This window comes from Neofelis nebulosa, chromosome 9, assembly GCF_028018385.1.
Source record: "Neofelis nebulosa isolate mNeoNeb1 chromosome 9, mNeoNeb1.pri, whole genome shotgun sequence".
NCBI classification, from domain to species: Eukaryota; Metazoa; Chordata; class Mammalia; order Carnivora; family Felidae; genus Neofelis; species Neofelis nebulosa.
This window is the reverse complement of record NC_080790.1, coordinates 73,047,794-73,066,963: the sequence shown is the minus strand read 5'-3', so window position 1 is coordinate 73,066,963 and position 19,170 is coordinate 73,047,794. Positions and strand designations below refer to the sequence as shown.

Sequence of the window (19,170 nt, the reverse complement as noted above, 5' to 3'; positions counted from 1 at the left end):
GATACTGGGACTGTGATAAATTCTGACAGTCTTCAACGTCATTCAACAGAAGTCTCAAGGTCTTCAGAATTGAGGCTTAGTGTTTTTCTTATCTTCATCTTTTAATAACTGTCTACCACCAAGCATTTCCCAGTGTCAGGCACAATTCTCTGAAAGCCTGATACCAGCTGTTGTGGTAACAAGGAAGTGAGGATCCACTGTCTGACTGGCAATAATGTGGTTTTGTATTTTTTTTTTCTTTCAGTCAATTACAGTTAAAGAACCTTCATGAAGATTTGTCAGGTAGATTAGAGGAGTCCTTATCAATCATCAGTGAAAAAGTACCTTTTAATGATACAAGTAGGTATTAATGTACAGTTTTTCTTTATGTGCAACTTTGAACCTGTCTATGGTAATGAACTAATTAAAATCATTTTTAATCTATGTGGCAAAAAACTTCATTGGCTCAACACAAGATTGCTTTCTTTTTGTTTTTTTTGATCAGCTTTGGCCCTCATGTTTCATAGGGAGACTGACTCCAAAGTTGGTCTTCTTGGAAAAACCTCAAATCCACATTTTTTAATTGCACATATTTAGCATATCCCAAGGTAAAAACCATCCTGCACATAAAATACCTGAAAATTTGTATAAGAAAAGTTGCTCATGGTGGGGGGTAGTGGGGGAAGGGCAGTGGGCAATGGATCTTCTCAGCCTCGTATCTCCTGCTCAGTGATACAGAGCTGAGTTGAGTAAGTCCTGCTTCCTCTTCATCCTGAGAATGGTCTGGTAATTTACATAGCCATATCAAGAAAAATAACTTTTTTAAAAAAAGAAAATCAACTTACATGTATAATAGGTACCAATTTTGTAACATTTAGATAATTAAATCAGAACCTTGAAAACGAAGAATATATTTTATTTAATTGCTTGGAATTTTGAAGCCTATATTCAATTAAGTACAGATTTCCCTTCTTACAATTACATGATTGAAATTTTTTACTTCCCCTAAATTTTTCTTCTGGAAGAACTAAGAAAAGAGGAAACAAAAGACACCAAAAAACCCCAGCAGTTTGATCTAACACTAAAATCAGCATATGTCATTATTATATCAGAAACCTAAGGTCCTCTGAAAACAACACCTATTTCTAGTTTCTACATTAATGTGAATAGTGCTAGCATACTTTGATCCCCTAGACTTGAAATCTTGGTATTTCATTTTCCCTTTAATCCTTGTATCAATTTGTCATCAGGTTCTAATAATTTCCTTCTGGATCTCTTTTTAAAAATTTTTCCCTTTCCAATACTAGTTGTCACCCTACCTACTTTAGATCCTTACCATGTCACTGTGGGTTACTTCTTTGAGTTCTGAAATATTTAGAGATCATTTGCTGAGTGCCTAGGTGGGTAGGGAGCACAAGGGATACAAAAATCTCTAAGAAATCTCAGGGTACCCTGAAGGAACTTGTAGTTCAGAAGGGGAGAGAATAATGTCTAGAAATGTATAGAAAAGACTCTTGGGGTTTCAGAGGAAGGACAGATTACTGCTAGAGGGTTGTTTGGGGAAGTCTTTTGGAGGAAGTGTGCTTTGAACTGGGCCTGAGTAGGTTTTTTTGGGCTGAGATGCAGGAGAACCAGCCAGGGGATTGAGTGGAGTGTAGTATGTGGGACAAAAGGTGCCATCACAGTCTGATGAGCAGTAATTAGTTAAGTGTGACTGGGAGGTGGGGGCAGTGACGGGTGAGTTCTGAAAGGCTGAGAGGGGCCGGACCCAAGGAGTTGGGACGTAATTCACGAGACAGTGGAGGTGTTTAAGCTTTTGAATGTCATGATGAGATCTGTGGTCTCACAGAGTTGGTCTGCCAAGGGTGTAGACTGCCCTGGAATGGGCAAGGGGCCAAGACTACCGTGATGCTCGTCTTGGTGTCCTGTTATGGAGGCTGGGGCCTGAGTTGTCAGGGCGATAGATGCAGGCAGGCAGAGGAGTGTGAAGAAGCAGTGTGGGGGAAAGATGTGGCACTGTTGACAGAAATCAAAGAGGCAGGTGAGAGGCAGGTTTATGGAGGAGAGGGGTAGCGAGCTTAACTTTGTTGTTTAATATTCTGGCGGATCAGCGTACGTCTAGCTGTCTATTGGTGTGTGCATTTCTAATAAAAGCCCAGACCTCGAAGAGAGACTGAAGTTGACCCTGGGGGGATGAATGGGCTTTGAGAATGTTGGGAATGAGGGGTATAAAGTGCAGAGAGGCCCGTGTAGTACCCTTGAAGAGCTGTGATCAGGAAGGAGAGAGGCTGGAGTGGAGATGATGGCAAACTGGGGAAATGGGGTGCCATGGGAGGTGGGGAAGGGAGTGTTCAGCCTGGTGGTGCTGGGCAGCAGTTCTAAGTTGTAGCATTGCTGCAGGGAGCTCAGAGAGGGTGATGGACAGTAAAGGTAGGGAGCTCAGAGAGGGTGATGGACAGTAAAGGCAGGGAGCTCAGAGAGGGTGATGGACAGTAAAGGCAGCTGCTTTGGTGACTTGGAGAAGAATGTTTTTACACAGGATAGAGGTGGATACCAGATGGCCGGCAGAGGGTTAGAGGTGCATGGGTGCTGAGGAAATAGGCAGACATGAGGAAGACATGCTGTTCTTTGAGCAGGGGGAATGAAGGAGATGGAAGAGGTTGCGAGTAAAAGAGAAGGCGTTGTATGCAGGGGATGGGTAAGGGCAGAGGACTCAGTATGATAGAGGTAAAGGGGAACAAGTTACTATGGGGATAGAGTTTAAAAAGCTGCAACAAATGCTTTTTTTGAAGGTAATTTTGAAGAAGTAGGGAGGAGAGGGGGTGGTTGATGGACTAGGCTGTGAGGAGTCAGAAGGAGCTATTGCTGGGGACCCAGGGGGAGGGTTGGCTGAGGACAGGATATGTGATGCCATGGACTCTGAGGTGGAGGGTAGGGAACATAGGAACCCTTTGGTCTTCGGCCCTGGTCTTCCTGGTGTTGTAGGGGGAGGCCACCCCATCCGTGGGGCAGAGGATGAGACAGGGAATGGTGTTTGAGGCTTAAAATGGAAAAGGCTTGGAACAGGTGCCTTGGGAAGGGACACAGCAATGAAGTCATGGATTGCAGAGTATCACTGAGGCCCCCTTAAGTTTGGTAAATTAGGTTGTCATGCGCCCTGATCTCCTTTCATGTTAGCAAGAGCAGTGTTGGAAATGATGGGCCAGGCTGGGAGGGAAAACAGGCAAGGCCCCCAAGAGAACTGATAGGAAAATAGTCCAGTTGTGGATGGGAGACCAAGCCCTTGGTGGAAATGGGGCTGTAAGAACTGGATGAGAGCAGCATAGGGACTTTCTGAATTGGATTTGGACACCAGATCTTTCTGATTAAGGACCCGGCAGAGGAGGGAGGGTTTGAGTGGCTGTAGAGATTCATAGGGATGGAGGCGGGGATTGAAGTGTGAAGCCAGGTGAAGCTAACAGGTTGATAACAGAGTCTGGGATAGAGACAACGACTGTGAGAAAGATGAGGAGACCAACCCAGAGAAGTTAGCATTGAGTTGTTGGGATCAGCAGTAGCAGACCGTGGTAGACTGTCAAATATTGTACTGTCATGAAAACAGTGATATTTTTGGATGATTGGTGTGGCAGCTGTGTGCAGGGTTATTTTAGAAAGGAGCATGACTGAGGATAGCAAGAACATCATGGGCCTAAGTAATCTTGATAGGCCTCAAGTTTTGGAAATATTTCTTAGAAACAGAAACTCAGGGTTTATCTTACAGTTAAAAAAATTTGGGGGTGCTTGGCTGGATAGAGCATATGTCTTTTGATCTCAGGGTCATGAGTTCACACCCCACATTAGGCATCCTTAAAAAAGATCAAAAGTTTTACTTTATCTAAGAAACAACTGATTCCATATAAACTCCATTATTCTCTTACACTATGATCATTTACAATTCTTATGTAAAGCTGATTCTGCTGCAGAGCATTTATTTTTCAGTTATGCAGCTTCTCTGTAAATGTAAAATGAATTAACATGCATCCATTTTTGTTTTGTAGAATATAGTCAGTATAACGCTCTGAACGTTCCACTCCACAATAGGAGACATCAGGTAATGATGATGTTTTTATTTTCAGCGATGTGTATGTCAGACTTTTCAGAAACAAGAATTTATCGGTTTGGGCCTCTGTTTAGTGCACTAAAAACCATGTGTTTAACTTTTGCTTCACTTTGTCATACATTTCTAAAAAATTGCATAATCTGCTGTTCATTGAATTCATAAATAATACAGATTTTTGTTCTCTTTCATCTGATAACTTTAGAATGGAATTATGGGATGCAATAATTTTGTGAGTCCTACTTTTCTTCTAGGTTGGTGGACTTGTGCTTATATGGTCTAGGTTAAGTGGAAGAGGTCTATTTTCTAAAACTGGTGGCACTCTAATTTACTTAGGAGGGAATATTAAAATCCAAGTGGGAGCAAATAAATTTAAATTAAGGAATAATTATACTAGAATTTAAGTGTTTTCTCTAAAAGGGGACTTACTGAAGTTGTTTGAGAATAGTAATTGGAGAGTTGACTTTATATACTTTCCATTTAAAAGCTGAAGATGCGGGACATTGCTGGGCAGGCCCTGGCTTTCGTTCAAGATCTTGTGACGGCTCTACTGAACTTTCACACCTATACAGAACAGAGGATTCAGATTTTTCCTATTGATTCTGCCATTGACACTATATCTCCGTTGAATCAGAAGGTAAAGTTAATTCAGGATACCTTTCTTTGCCCTGAACAAGTAGGAGGACACGTTATCTTTTCAGACCACTACTGTGCATCAGCCAACTACCATGGAGGACATGGAAGAAAACTGTAAGTCACAGTGTTTACCCTCAAGATAAAATATGGCAAACATGGAGATTCTTAAGAAATTAAATAGTAGGGGGAAGTGTGGGTTGTAAGATCAGTAAGTGAAGTGAGATCATCAAGGAGGGAAGATTGCTGTTGGTGGTAGTGTCTGGGAAAGCTTCTTTGGCGGTTTGAATGGGCTTTGAAAAATGAGCGGGAATTGAATAGGAGGAGAGAAATAGGATGGGTGTTTTTTCCTCCAGAAGAGGATATAAGACATGAGCAAAGTCATGGAGTTAGAAGTCATAATGAAGTGTGTGGGGGGGGGGGGGTGGGGCGGGGGGAAGGGAGCAGTGAACAATCTGTTTTGGCAAGAGTGTCAAGTCTTTTAAGTGGAGGAATGGGAGGTCAGGTTGCACAGAAAAAAAACATGGCTCCAGACTCTAGAAGGCCCCTGGGCAGGCCAAGGCCCAGACTTTTTGTGTCGTATGTAGGATGGAGGACTTCAGTAGTTTTTTGACCGGGATGTGGCATAAAGAAAAGTGCATTTTATTGTTGGAAAAGTTAATTTGCTGGCATTTTTCTCTTTCCTTGTTTATACTCCCTGTGTAACTTTCTTCATTGGATATGTTTAAAGAAAAAAAATTTTTTTTAATGTTTATTTATTTTTGAGAGAGACTGAGACAGAGCGTGAGTGGGGCAGGGGCAGAGAGAGAGAGAGAGAGAGAGACACAGAGGGAGACACAGAATCCGAAGAAGGCTCCAGACTCTGAGTTGTCAGCACAGAGCCTGATGCGGGGCTCAAACCCACCAACAGCAAGATCATGACCCGAGCCGAAGTCGGACGCTTAACCGACTGAGCCGCCCAGGTGCCCCTGGATATGTTTAAAAGCAAAAAAATATGTGTGGTATAGTTGACCCTTCTTGCTGGGGTATGGAGTGGGGGTGAGACCGCTTCTCTGCTTGATTTTTGGGGTATGTTCAGAGTGTGTGAAGTTTAAACAAGGAATAAGAAGAGGGCTAAGTGTTGTTCCCTTCAGTCCTTTTTTTGGGGCCTGGCAAATTTTGTTCCTTCCTTTCATTTTTTCTCCCCAGCTGGTTCTTTTTTTTTTTTTTTTTTTTTAATGCTTATTTATTTTGAGAAAGAGAGAGAAAATCCCAAGTAGTCTCCATGCTGTCAGCACAGAGCCTGCCGCAGGGCTCAAACTCACAAACCATCAGATCATGGCCTGAGCAAATTTAAGAATTAGATGCATAACCACTTAACGAACTGAGCTACCCAAGCCCTCCCACCCCTCCCCGATTCCCTGCCCATCTAGTTCTAATGAAAGGATTTACGATAGTTTGCAGGACCACCTTTTACTGAAAAGGAAAAATAAACAGTGAGTGTATTAGTTAGGTATTGCTGTGTAATAAATTACACTAAAACTTAGTCATTTAAAACTACAAACGTTTATTATCTCACACACTTTCTGTGGGTAAGGAATCAGGAGAAAATTAGCCTGGTGGGCTTTGGCTTATGATCTTTCATGAGGTCAGTCAAGAGTCAGCTGAGGCTGTATTCATCTAGAAACTTGCCTGGGGTGGGGGATTTGCTTCCCAGGTGGCTCACTCACCTGGCTGGTGAGTTAGTGCTGGTTGTTGGCGGGAAGCCTTGGTTTCTCAATGAGAACACCTCTCCACAGGGCTGCTTGAGTGTCCTTAGGACATAGCAGTTAACTTCCCCTAGAATGAGGGATCCAAGAGAGAGCAAAGTGGAAGCCACAATGCCTATTGTGACTTAGTGTGGGTACTGAGTATCATCACTTCTACCATATCATTGTGGTCACACAGACCAACCCTGAAACAATGTGCTAGGTAGGGCACTACTCAAAGCCAGGAATGGCCAAGGCCCGGATCAGTGGGGCTAGCTTGAAGGCTGGCTCCCACAGGGAGGAAATTGAGGGATTTTGCTGTAGATGTGTGCTCTTAAGTGCCCCATAATGTGGTATTCTGAAATGAATCTGCCCCTCTTCCTACTTGGCTGATTCTTCTTCCTAGCTTGTTTTTCTGTACCATGCAGTGTTTCCAGGGATTGAATAGTGTTTATGTCCATGGATCCTGTAAGTACCTATTAGTGTAGCAAAAGCCTGGATTCTGAAGCCAGACTACTGGGGTCCCAGGCCAGTTCTGCCACTTTCTGTTTTCTCTTGGGCAATTTATTTAACCTCTCTGTGCTTCATTTTCCTGATCTTTAAAACTGAGGATAGAGTACATACCTCATAGGTATATATGTTTGAGGATTAAGTGGATAATACGTGCAGAGTACTAAGAATAGTGCCTGGGACGTAGTATGCACTCACTAATGGTTAGTTCTTGTTATCATTATGTCTTACACATAGGAAGCCCTCAGGAGATGCTTGATTTTCATCAGTTTTGATCTGACGCCATATATCTACTGAAGTTCATAAAGAATTAAACTTTGGGTCTTTGAAATATGCTCTTCAGTTTCACTGTGGGAAAAAGCTTTCAGATGACTTGGGTAGGGAAATAGTACTGCAGCATTTTAATGTGGTTATATTTTCTTTTACACTTCTATAATATCAAAAAATATATTTTACTCATTACCGGTTCTTTGTGAGTTATTGGAATTTCATCTTAGCTTGTTGCCGTATTAAGCCCACACAGGGAGAGTCACATTTGTTAGTCTTAACTTCCTGAAGCACTTCATTAACTTTGAAGAATTCATGTATTTCTCAATATCTTACTTTTGGTGTTTTGGCCTGTGAAAGGTTCTATGTGGTTTCCCTAATAAGTCTGTATTATTGAAGGGGATTCAGAAACCACTTGTTAAAAGATGACCAGAGTGTTTAGACTTGTTCATAGAATCATAAAGTAGACATTTAGATGTGTAAGCCTAATGTTCAACTTCACAGGTCTAAAGATTGAAGTCCAGAAAGACTGAGATGCCCAGAGCCATGTATCTATAGTTTGAGGTGTGGCCAGTTGAATCACATTTCTGCATAGTGAGATCTTACATTTCTATACTTAGAAATCAACATTTGAACCATTATACAATATTCATTATACAGTAATTGAGATATTTTGTAGGTGAAAATTAACCTTTTTGCTTTTAAATTGTCTAAATGCCTGTAGGATGTTTTTCTGAATTGATTCTTCATACTGAATTGTTCTTAAATACTAAACATCAGTGATGGTAATGAAAGTTTTTATATCCTCATGTTGGTGAGAATTGTATTTCTGGACTTTGTTAACTCTGAACATTGTCCACAGTACAAATAAAAATCTGTCCTTAATAGACTTGTTTTTTTTTTTTTTTTTTTTTTTTTTAAACGTTTTTTATTTATTTTTTTGGGACAGAGAGAGACAGAGCATGAACGGGGGAGGGGCAGAGAGAGAGGGAGACACAGAATCGGAAACAGGCTCCAGGCTCCGAGCCATCAGCCCAGAGCCCGACGCGGGGCTCGAACTCACGGACCGCGAGATCGTGACCTGGCTGAAGTCGGCCGCTTAACCGACTGCGCCACCCAGGCGCCCCTAGACTTGTTTTTTAAAAAAGGTACAGGGGCACCTAGGTGGCTCAGTTGGTTAAGCATCTGACTTTGGCTCAGCTCATGATCTCACTGCTTGTGAGTTAGAGCTCCACATTGGGCTCTGTGCTGACAGCTCAGAGCCTGGAGCCTGCTTCGAATTCCGTGTCTCCCTCTCTCTCTCTGCCCCTCCCTTGTACGTGCTCTCTCTCTCTCTCTCAAAATAAATAAACATTAAAAATTTTTTTTAAAGAATCAGATACATAACCTAAAAACCTTTCATACAGTTTTGATTTTCTTTTCTTTTTTTTAACGGAGACCCCTGTAGAGAAGCAGGTGTTTGGGGAAGGCCTGTTGGTGCTGGTTGTGATGCAGTGTCCCCTCCCCATTTCCACCCATGCCTGGTTGTTAATTATGTCCCCCAGGCCCCCTTTCAAGTTCCTCCTTTTGGAATGAGATGGGGACTTGGGGATTGTATTTGGAACTATTAGAGGGGAGTATATCTGTTTTGTAAAAGCCAAATTTCCCAGAAAAATTTCCCAAAAAAGTTTATTGCAACTTAGTTGAGTCCATTTACAAATCTGTTGGTATTTGTTATTTTCCAGTGATGTAACTCCCAATTCTTTCCCTTCTGTATTTAGTTCTCACAGTACCTTCATGAAAATGCGTCCTACGTCCGCCCTCTTGAGGAAGGAATGCTTCATTTATTTGAAAGTATTACTGAGGATACTGTGACTGTCCTGGTAATTTTCTTCTGTGTTTCACTTCTGGAAGTGGAGGCTCTCTTTGTCAAATAACACTATTAACCATGGAATTATTTTTCTCTTCCAGGAGACTACTGTGAAATTGAAAACTTTTTCAGAGCACTTAACCTCTTACATATGTTTTCTTAGGAAGATTCTTCCTTATCAGTTAAAAAGGTACTTAATCCTTGAGGGCAAGGAATTTGGGGAATTGTGGGGTGTCATCTGACCTGTGCTGGAATTAATAAAATAGAGACAGGTATCTCTTGTGATCTGCCTGATCTTTCTGCACCATAGCCAATTTGGACATTTACGAAAAAGGAAAATATGGCTTGACCAGCATAAACTTATATTTAAGAAAATTTGATTGTTGTGCATCTGTTAGGGTTTTTTGAGTAGTTCTGTACTGTGGTTACTGCTATAACCACATAACAGTATGAATCCATGTTTTCAGTGATTGTGAATCACACATTTATTGAAATAATTTCAGTTTTATCTTTTTGCTGTAAACAAAACCCCCATTTAGATGGGAGTTATAATACTTAGCTTCTACGATTGGATCTGTAATCATTAGGTTTCTTCAAAGTGGTATTTTCTTGTTTTTATTATTGGTGATGTTTATAAGTTACAAACTAAAACCTTTGTGTATGTGCTCCACCCCTCGTAGAAGATGCCATTTTGTAACCTTAAGTATTCTTTGTTAAGTATTTCTGGAAGGGAAAGCGAAAATAATCTCCGTAACTGGAAATTTGATATTGCTTGTACATTTTGATATTTTTGGTCTAAAACTACCAAGACCTCCATCGAAATCTTTTCATCCTAAGATTTAGCCTTAAAAAAAAAGAATACAACTGGAACACAAAAGAAACAAGAACATAGATGTGTTATAATATATTGTAGAATAAACTTTAGAAAATATGTAGATAACTCATATGTAAGTAACTCACTTAGAGATTTTGAAAATATACAAATAATTATGGTTCATAAATCCTTATAAAACTAAAGTAGTAGGTTTTACCTTTTTAAAAATGTATACTTTCATTATTTGGAACATTTAATATGTGTTAAAAGCCATTTTATTTCCTAATTAAATGTTATTTAATTCTTAATTAAAAGTTATTTCAGTAACCAAATTTTATGATTTGTTGGTATGATAGAATTTTAGGAATCAAGGAGTTAGGACTTGAATAATTATGAATTACAGTTTCATTCAGATTCTTACATCTTATGGTTCAGTATAGTTAAAGTTTTTTGAAAATTGATTCTAGAAGTTTAACACTAAATTGAATATACCTTATTGATCTGGCTTATGTTTTTTTTTTTTTTTTTTTTTAATTTTTTTTTTCAACGTTTTTTATTTAGTTTTGGGACAGAGAGAGACAGAGCATGAACGGGGGAGGGGCAGAGAGAGAGGGAGACACAGAATGGGAAACAGGCTCCAGGCTCTGAGCCATCAGCCCAGAGCCTGACGCGGGGCTCGAACTCACGGACCGCGAGATCGTGACCTGGCTGAAGTCGGACGCTTAACCGACTGCGCCACCCAGGCGCCCCGATCTGGCTTATGTTTAAGAGGAATCTGAGAACCACTGCAAAAGTGGTATTTACTACTTGAAACACTTAGGCATTTTTATTTTACCTTAATTAATTTTTTCACTATTGAGTTTTTAGAAACATTGGATAAGACCTTTCTTGACCTTAGATTCCTATTTTTGGAATGTTGTTCCCTACCCCATCATATATTTATGTTTTTAGGCAACTTTTCATCATTGGTTTCAAAACCACTTTAATTGACAAAATGGCATGTTTTTTAGTTGTAAACGGGCTTAGTATTAAATGAAGCTGTCTGCTATAAAGTAGAAAAAGAGACATGGCAAGGTCTAGGAGGGAGATATGATTATTTTTCCTGTGATAATAATTCTTCTAGCTTTATATAAAAAGCATTTTGCTTGATTACCTGCACATTTTATTTTTAAAATTTTTTTAATGTTTATTTATTTTTGAGAGACAGAGACAGAGCACGAACAGGGGAGGGATTACCTGCACATTTTTAATAAATACTGTTAAGAATCCACCTGTTTTTTTAACCTTACAAATACATATACTATAAAGGTTTCTTAATGATTGACTCTGTCTGCTGGTTCCTGTTCAGTTCTCTTTAGGAAGTCAGTCTATGAGATATTTTTCTCCTCAAAATATTTTTGTATTCTTTTTCTTCTCTTTTCTTTTCTTTCTTTTCTTCTCTTTTCTTTTTCCTTCCTTTCCCTTCCTTTTCCTTTTCCTTTTCCGTTTCCTTTTCCTTTTCCTTTCAGCTCTGTGCCCGGTGTGGGGCTTGAACTCATGACCCCAAGATCAAGAATCGCATGCTCTATCACCTGAGCCAGCCAGGCACCCCTCCTCAAAATATTTTTTTCCTCAAAATATTTTTAAGAGAAATAATTTTGTGCTGTTCTCAGAATGGAAAGACAATGGACACCTGCCTTTCTTTTTTTTTTTATTTCCCATTTAGTCCTCTGTTACTCCTTTGACATTTGCAGCCAACAGGTATGTGTATTATGGTTTAAAAAATGGAAACTTATAAATGAGATAATTTTTTTTTTCTTTTTTGTAAAGTTTTCTCTTTGGATCTAGTTGTTTGAGAATTGAGAGGATTTATTGTAGGTATTTGAAAATCGTTAGGATGCTCACTTTTGAAAAATCTGCTCATTCCTAGTTTAGAAGAAGAATGTGAATCTTCTCTTTGCACATCTGCGTTGAGAGCCAGGAATCTAGAGCTGTCTCAGGACATGAGAAAAATGACAGCTGTGTTTGAGAAGCTGCAGACTTACGTCGGTCTTCTCGCTTTGCCAAGTATGTTTGTTTGTTGCTCATGGTTCAACCTGAAGAACTGAGAGTACAAGAAGCTGGAGAAGGAGATGTTTAGTTTGTTTGAGCAGGAAGAATGCAGGATCTAGAGTCAGAAAAACTTGAACTCAAGTCCCCCAGCCCCTTACACGTTTATGGTCTTGGGCAACTTGCTTTATCTCTCTGTACCTGTCTTCCCATTTAAAAATGGAGGTAAAATGATTTTTAAGTTAAATTAAGAATGTACAGAATCAGGCATTGAAGACATGCATTAAATATTAATTTCCTTTCTCACCATCTTCTTTTTAAAAAAAAAATTTTTTTTTTAATGTTTATTTATTTTTGAGAGACTGAGAGAGAGCACGGGCAGGGGAGGGGCAGAGAGAGAGGGAGACACAGAATCCAAAATAGGCTCCAGACTCTGAGCTGTCAGTACAGAGCCTGATGCGGGGCTCAAACCCATGAACCATGAGATCATGACCTGAGCCGAAGTCGGACACCCAACTGCCTGAGCCACCCAGGCACCCCTCACAATCCTCTTTTTTAAATGCAGAGGGGCAAAGCATAAGAATTTGTAGCAACTTCCCAACAAGTAGAATAGGAGTGGGGGGAGGTTTAGAAGTAAAAATATCATTTGTTTCCCTTTCGTCTAATTTGAGGAGAATATTTTCAGGTAATTGAATGGATCTCAGTTTAAGCGATGTTTTAAGAATGACATGATTTTTCTGGAACTGTGATTTGTTTTTTTTGTAACAGCTTTAATGTGATATAATTTACATACTATACAGTTTACCCATTTAAAGTATAACATTCAGTGGTTTTTAGTATATTCACAAATATATGCACCATCATATATCAAAGTTAATTTTAAAATATTTTCATCACTTGAAGCAGAAACCCTGTATACTTTAGCTATCACCTTCTTTTTCCCCTGTTCCACCCCTCCTTGGCTTTAAGCAACTACTAACGTACTTTCTGCTCATAAGTTTGCCTATTCTGAACACTTTGTATAAACAGAATCATGTAACATGGTTTTTTGTGACTGCTTTTTTTTTCACTCAGCATAATGTTCTCAAGATTCACCCAACAGGAAGCATGTATCAATAATCCATTCCTTTTTATTACAGAGTACCCTCCCATTGTAGAGATATACCACATTTTTTTTTTTAAAAAAATTTTTTTTTTCAACGTTTTTTATTTATTTTTGGGACAGAGAGAGAGACAGAGCATGAACGGGGGAGGGGCAGAGAGAGAGGGAGACACAGAGTCGGAAACAGGCTCCAGGCTCCGAGCCATCAGCCCAGAGCCTGACGCGGGGCTCGAACTCACGGACCGCGGGATCGTGACCTGGCTGAAGTCGGACGCTTAACCGACTGCGCCACCCAGGCGCCCCGAGATATACCACATTTTATTTACCTATCAGTTGATGCTTTCTATTGTTTTCCACCTTTTGGCTGTTATGAATAGTGATGCTATAGATATTTGTGAACAGTGTTTGAGTGGACTAGCTTTCATTTCTGTTGGGTATATACCTAGGAGTGGAATTGCTGGGTCATATGGTAACAACTATACTTAACTGTTGGAAGAACTGCCACACTGTTTTGCAAGGTGGCTTCCCACCAGCAGGGTTCTGATTTCTCCACATCCTCACCAATACTTGTTATTATCTGGCTTTTTGATTTTAGCCATCCTAGTTTTATTATTCAACTTTCTGAGGTGGTGTCTCATTGCTCTTTTGATTTGTATTTCCCTGATGTCTAATGAGGTCAAGCATCTTTTCATGTCCTTATTGGCCATTTGTGTGTCTTCTTTGGAAATAGATTTATTCAGATCTTTTCTCCATTTTTCTTTTTTTTTTTTTTTTTTTTTAAATTTTTTTTTTCAACGTTTTTTATTTTTTATTTTTGGGACAGAGAGAGACAGAGCATGAACAGGGGAGGGGCAGAGAGAGAGGGAGACACAGAATCGGAAACAGGCTCCAGGCTCCGAGCCATCAGCCCAGAGCCTGACGCGGGGCTCGAACTCACAGACCGCGAGATCGTGACCTGGCTGAAGTCGGACGCTTAACCGACTGCGCCACCCAGGCGCCCCTTTTCTCCATTTTTCAATTAGGTTGTCTTTTTATTATTGAGTTGTAAGTGTTATTTTATTTTTATTTTTTTTATAAAAAAATTTTTTTTAATTATTTTTTTTTGAGAGAGAGAGAGGTAGAGAGAGAGCAAGCATGAGCTGGGGAGAGGCAGAGAAGAAGACACAGAATCTGAAGCAGGCTCCAGGCTCTAAACTGTCAGCACGGGGCTTGAACTCATGAACTGTGAGATCATGACCTGAGCTGAAGTTGGATGCTTAACTGACTGAGCCACCCAGGAGTCCTGTTTTTAAAATTTTTTTTCAATGTTCATTAATTTTTGAAAGAGAGACAGAACATGAATATGAGAGGGGCAGAGAGAGAGGGAGACATAGAATCTGAAGCAAGCTCCAGGCTGAGCTGTCAGCTTAGAGTCCGACGTGGGGCTCAAACCCATAAGCCAAGAGATCATGACCTGAGCCAAAGTCAGATGCGTAATTGACGGAGCCACCCAGGTACCCCTGTGAGTGTTCTTTATATACTCTAGATACAAATCCCTTTTTGGATATATGATTGGCAATATTTTCTTCCATTTTGTGGGTTATCTTTTCACTTTTTGATGGTGTCCATTGAAGCACAAAAGTTTTTTAATTTACATGAAATCAACTTATTTTTATTTTATTGTTTGTGCTTTTGGTGTCTAAGAATCCATGGTCAAATATGAGGTCATAAAGACTTACCCCTATGTTTTCTTCTAAGAATTTTATAGTTTTAGCTTTCATGTTTAGGTCCTTGATCTATTTTGAGTTAACTTTTTTATCTGGTGTGAGGTGTATATCTAGTTGTCTCAGTGCCATTTATTGAAAAGACTTTTTTCCTTATTGAATGACCTTGGCACACTTGTTAAGAATCAGTTGATCATAGGTTTATGGATTTAATTCTAGACTCTCAGGTTTATTCCATTAATCTATATATGTGTCAGTCCTATGCCAATACTATACTGTCTTGATGACTGTTGCTTTGGGGTAAGTTTTGAGATCAGGAAGTGAGAGTCCTCCTAGTTTGTTCTTTGTCAAGATTATTTGAGTATTCTTTCTTTTTTTTATGTTTATTGATTTATTTTGAGAGAGAGGGAGGGAGAGAGAAAGAGAGAATGTGAGTGAGAGTGAAGGAGGAGCAGAGGGAGAGAGAGGGAGAGAATCCCAAGCAGGCTCTGCACTGTCAACATGGAGCCCAACACAGGTTTTGAACCCACAAACCATGGGATCATGACCTGAGCTGAAACCAAAGAGCTGGAGGAACGACTGAGCCACACAGGGACATCTGTTTGACTATTCTTGTTCCTTTGTAATTTCATGTAAATTTTAGAATCAGCTTGTCAGTTTCTACCAAGAAGTCAGCTGGGATTCTGACAGGGATTGCACTGAATCTGTAGATCAGTCTGGGGAGTTTGTCTCCCCAAAATACGTGAAATTCTACTCTGGTATCTGTGTATACAACTTTATTTGGAAATAGGATCTCTGCAGATGTAATCAAGGTAAGATGAGGTCTTACTAGTTTAGGGAGAGCCCTGTCAGTCCAATGACTACCATCCTTATAAGGAGAGATTTGGAGACATATAGAGACACAGGAGAGACTCAGGGAGGCCATATGAAGACCAAGGCAGGGATTGGAGTTAATCCTGCCATAAGTCAAGGAACATGTGGGCCAACAGAAGCTGGGAGAGGCAAGGAACTATTCTCTGGAGCCTTCAGAGGAAGTGTGGCCCTGTTAGCACAGCTTTGATTTCAGACTTCTGGCTTCCAGAACTGTAAGAGAGCTGTTTTCTGTGGTTTTAAACGACTCCCTTTGTAGCACTTTGTCACGGCAGCCCTAGGAAACTCACACAGGGAGTATTGCCATCTTAATAATGTTAAGTTTTCTGGTTCGTGAACATGCTGTATTTTTGCATCTAGACAGACCTTCTTTATTTTGTAGTTTTTCAGAGTAATCACCCTGATGTTGTTTCTCAGGGGGTTTAGCCATGGGCAGGCCCACAGTCGCCCTGGGTAACAGTGGTTTTGTCAGGGCCCTTTCCCAGTTTTGTTCTTTCTTTTTTTTTTTTTTAATGTTTCTTTAATGTTTAATTTGGAGAGAGAGAGAGAGAGGAGGAGGAGCAGAGAGAGAGGAAGGTGCAGAATCCTAATCAGGCTCCAAGCTCTGAGCTGTCCACACAGAGCCCAATGTGGGGCTCGAGCTCACAAACTGTGAGATCATGACCTGAGCCAAAGCCGGATGCCCAACCGACTGAGCCACCCAGGCACCCCTGTTCCTTCTTTTTTTAAAAGTTTATTTTGAGAGAGAGAGAGAGCGAGAGAGCGCGAGCACTAGTGGGGGAGGAGCAGAGAGAAGGTGAGAGAGAGAATCCTAAGCAGACTGTGCACTATTGGCATGGAGTGCGATGTGGGGTTCCAGCACAGGGACCGTGAGATCATGAACTGAGCCCATATCAGGAGTCTGATGGTTAGCCCACTGAGCTACCCAGGCGCCCCTCCTGTTTTGTTTCTTAATCACGTGGAGATTAAACTCCACTGATTGCTGACTGGCTGCTGTCTTGTTTTCAACAATGCCTTTGGGGCATAAATTGCTTCACAGATGATCCAGTTAAATTTGGGCTTTTTTTTTCTTTTAAGTTTATTTTGTGTGTGTGTGTGTGTGTGAGAGAGAGAGAGAGAGAGAGAGAGAGCGCGCGCACACACGCATGAGAGCATCTGCACCTGTGCGCACGGAAGGGGCAGAGAGAGAGGTAGGGAGAATCCCAAGCAGGCTCCATGCTGTGAGCTCAGAGGGCCTGTGGAACTGCTAATGCTGTCATGCCAGAAGTGGAGCTCTGATATTTGAATAATGATGTTTTTAGTGATGTTCAACTAATAATCATGTATAGGGAAAGGAGAAATTGAGAAATGTGTCCTGAAGTTACAAGGTGAAAATTCAACTTTTATTTTAAGAAGAATCATAAAATATGTAATCCTACTTAACAATGTAATTTTGGTTCTTAACCATTAAAAATATTTGTGGATGTGGGTAATGCAGATGAGTTGGATGTATATTTATCATTCTTCTATCTGAATGTGTTTGCAAAGACTTCAGGAGCCATTATTTCCAACATATCACAAGCCATCTTTATTTTCTCTCTTCCCAAGAGTAGAGGAAGCAGGTGAGCTCTCAGGTTTTTAGGCAAAGTCTTCTGGGAAAATGCTTAGGCTTGTGATTTTGGTTTCCTAGGTACAGAGCCAGATGGACTCCTTCGGACGAACTATAGTTCTGTCTTAACAAATGTTGGTGCTGCTCTGCATGGATTTCATGATGTCATGAAAGGTGAGGTTTGGAAAGAACATAAATCATCTGAAAACCTTCATCTCATTTTCTCAGATCTGCCCAAATGAGATTAAACCAATATCACCAAGGCTAATAGACCCCAGAAAAAGGCTTAGTAGCATTTGGCTTATGTTGAAGTGCGCAGCTCACTGCCTTCTGTTTTTTCCATCTGCTTCATTTCAGAAGGTAAACACAGTGCTGAAGAGAAACCCTTGTGCACAGTACTTTGGCCAAAAATACATTGCACTGATTTAAGGCAGGTGTGTGAATTTTATCAAGCCAGACATGCTATTCAGAGGCATTTAGCAAAATACTTTGCACTTGTTAGAGCCCAAGCATGAAGGAGTTGAGGAATCCAGGGTTTAAAGTCCCAAGAAAGAATATACCCACTTTCCACCATCCTGTGCATTTTTAAGTTTAAAGTGCCCATTTTAATTCCCTCCTCTCTCTCTCCCTCTCTGTCTCTGCCCGTCACTCACTTGCACCCACTCTCTCTCTCTCTCAAAAAAATAAAATGAAATAAAGTACCCATTTTAAGGCCTGTTTTGTTCAGGGGAGACTTAAGGAGTGAGGTCTGGTTTTAAGCTTTGATTAGTTTTTAATTGCTATGTACAAAGAATATAGTCGGCTGAAGGACATTTCATATGCTTCTTAGCTAACTGTGATCCTGAGTCGACTTTTCAGTCTGTGGGTCTGCATGGCTTCTAGGTTTTTTTCTTCTTTTCCTTTTGAAGAGAGTTGGGGTAGGAGAAGGAGGAAAGAGCAGAAGCAATTATTGGAAATAGCCCAGATTAATAATAGCCTAGATTATTCATTGTGGTACTTAGGTAACAATTAGGGACCAATTACTAGTTTCACAGAAAATAATTTTAAAACCTTAAGACTGTTGGAAAGCATGTACAAGATGGGTGTATTCAGGCCCTCTTGTAGGTTGGCATGTAACCTCCAGCACTGGGAATCATTCAGTCTTAGTGTCAGCAGTATTAGCTAGCACTGTCTTACCTTTCAGTATGGAGAATATACCTTTCTGTGGCTCGTCTCCAATTATAAGGAATTTAAAAAAATCACTGTACTTCTAGGGCTAGCCGTGGCTGTAGGAATCACAGCTTGAATAGACAGTCTTGGTGGCAGATGACAAGAGTCAGCCCAAACCCAGCAGAACTAGTCTGCTGTGTAGAGGACCTAAGGGCATGGTGCCTTTTTCCTGTGCAGCTTTTGGTTTGGGAAGTTAAAACCTAGCTATGGTCCTCTCTTCCAGGACTTTAATTAACCCAGAGCTAGGCCATTGAAACCATAGGTAGCTGTTGCTACAGTTTTTGGTTTTAGTTTCTAAATTTTGCTATGCTGATATTATTATTTGTTCTTGCTAGCAGTTTCTCCAGCATTCCTATAAAGAATGGGTGAGAGCAGTGGAGGGTAGCTATCCAATAAGAGGGGTCTTAAAGCTTCCTTTACATTAAAAAAAAAAAAAATCTCGATTTTATTTATATTTCTATTTTAATTAATCTATAATATGCAGAGTTTTATACAGATGCTTTCTTTTTTTAAGATTTTTTTTTTAAGTAATCTCTGGACCCAGCATGGGGCTCCAACCTACAACCCCGAGATCAAGATTCACATGCTCCATCAACTGAGCCAGCCAGACACCCCTATTCAGATGCTTTTATTCAAACATTACATAAGATTAAGACACCAAGTGGTCCAAATCTAAGAATGTTACTGTTTGTTATTTGGGACCCGAGCTAATGGAACTTATGGGAGGATCAGAGGCACCCCCCCCCCCCCCCCCCCCGCCGAACCCCCTTAGTTCCTCCACTTGTTTCTGTCCTT

The 19,170-nt window shown here is 40.4% G+C and overlaps 1 protein-coding gene across 2 annotated transcripts in view; it reads left to right on the top strand.

Annotated features, from left to right (window-relative positions):
- The window catches only part of PPP1R21 (protein phosphatase 1 regulatory subunit 21), a 64,653-nt gene that overhangs the window by 17,456 nt on the left and 28,027 nt on the right, over positions 1–19,170 (top strand). The window contains exons 7-13 of one of the 2 annotated variants that reach the window (XM_058684168.1): positions 245–339; positions 4,017–4,069; positions 4,563–4,712; positions 8,973–9,074; positions 9,163–9,251; positions 11,785–11,921; positions 17,248–17,340. In XM_058684168.1, coding sequence (XP_058540151.1) covers positions 245–339; positions 4,017–4,069; positions 4,563–4,712; positions 8,973–9,074; positions 9,163–9,251; positions 11,785–11,921; positions 17,248–17,340 — 719 coding nt within the window. The remainder of the gene's footprint in view (positions 1–244; positions 340–4,016; positions 4,070–4,562; positions 4,713–8,972; positions 9,075–9,162; positions 9,252–11,784; positions 11,922–17,247; positions 17,341–19,170) is intronic. The other variant, XM_058684170.1, reaches the window with a different exon arrangement.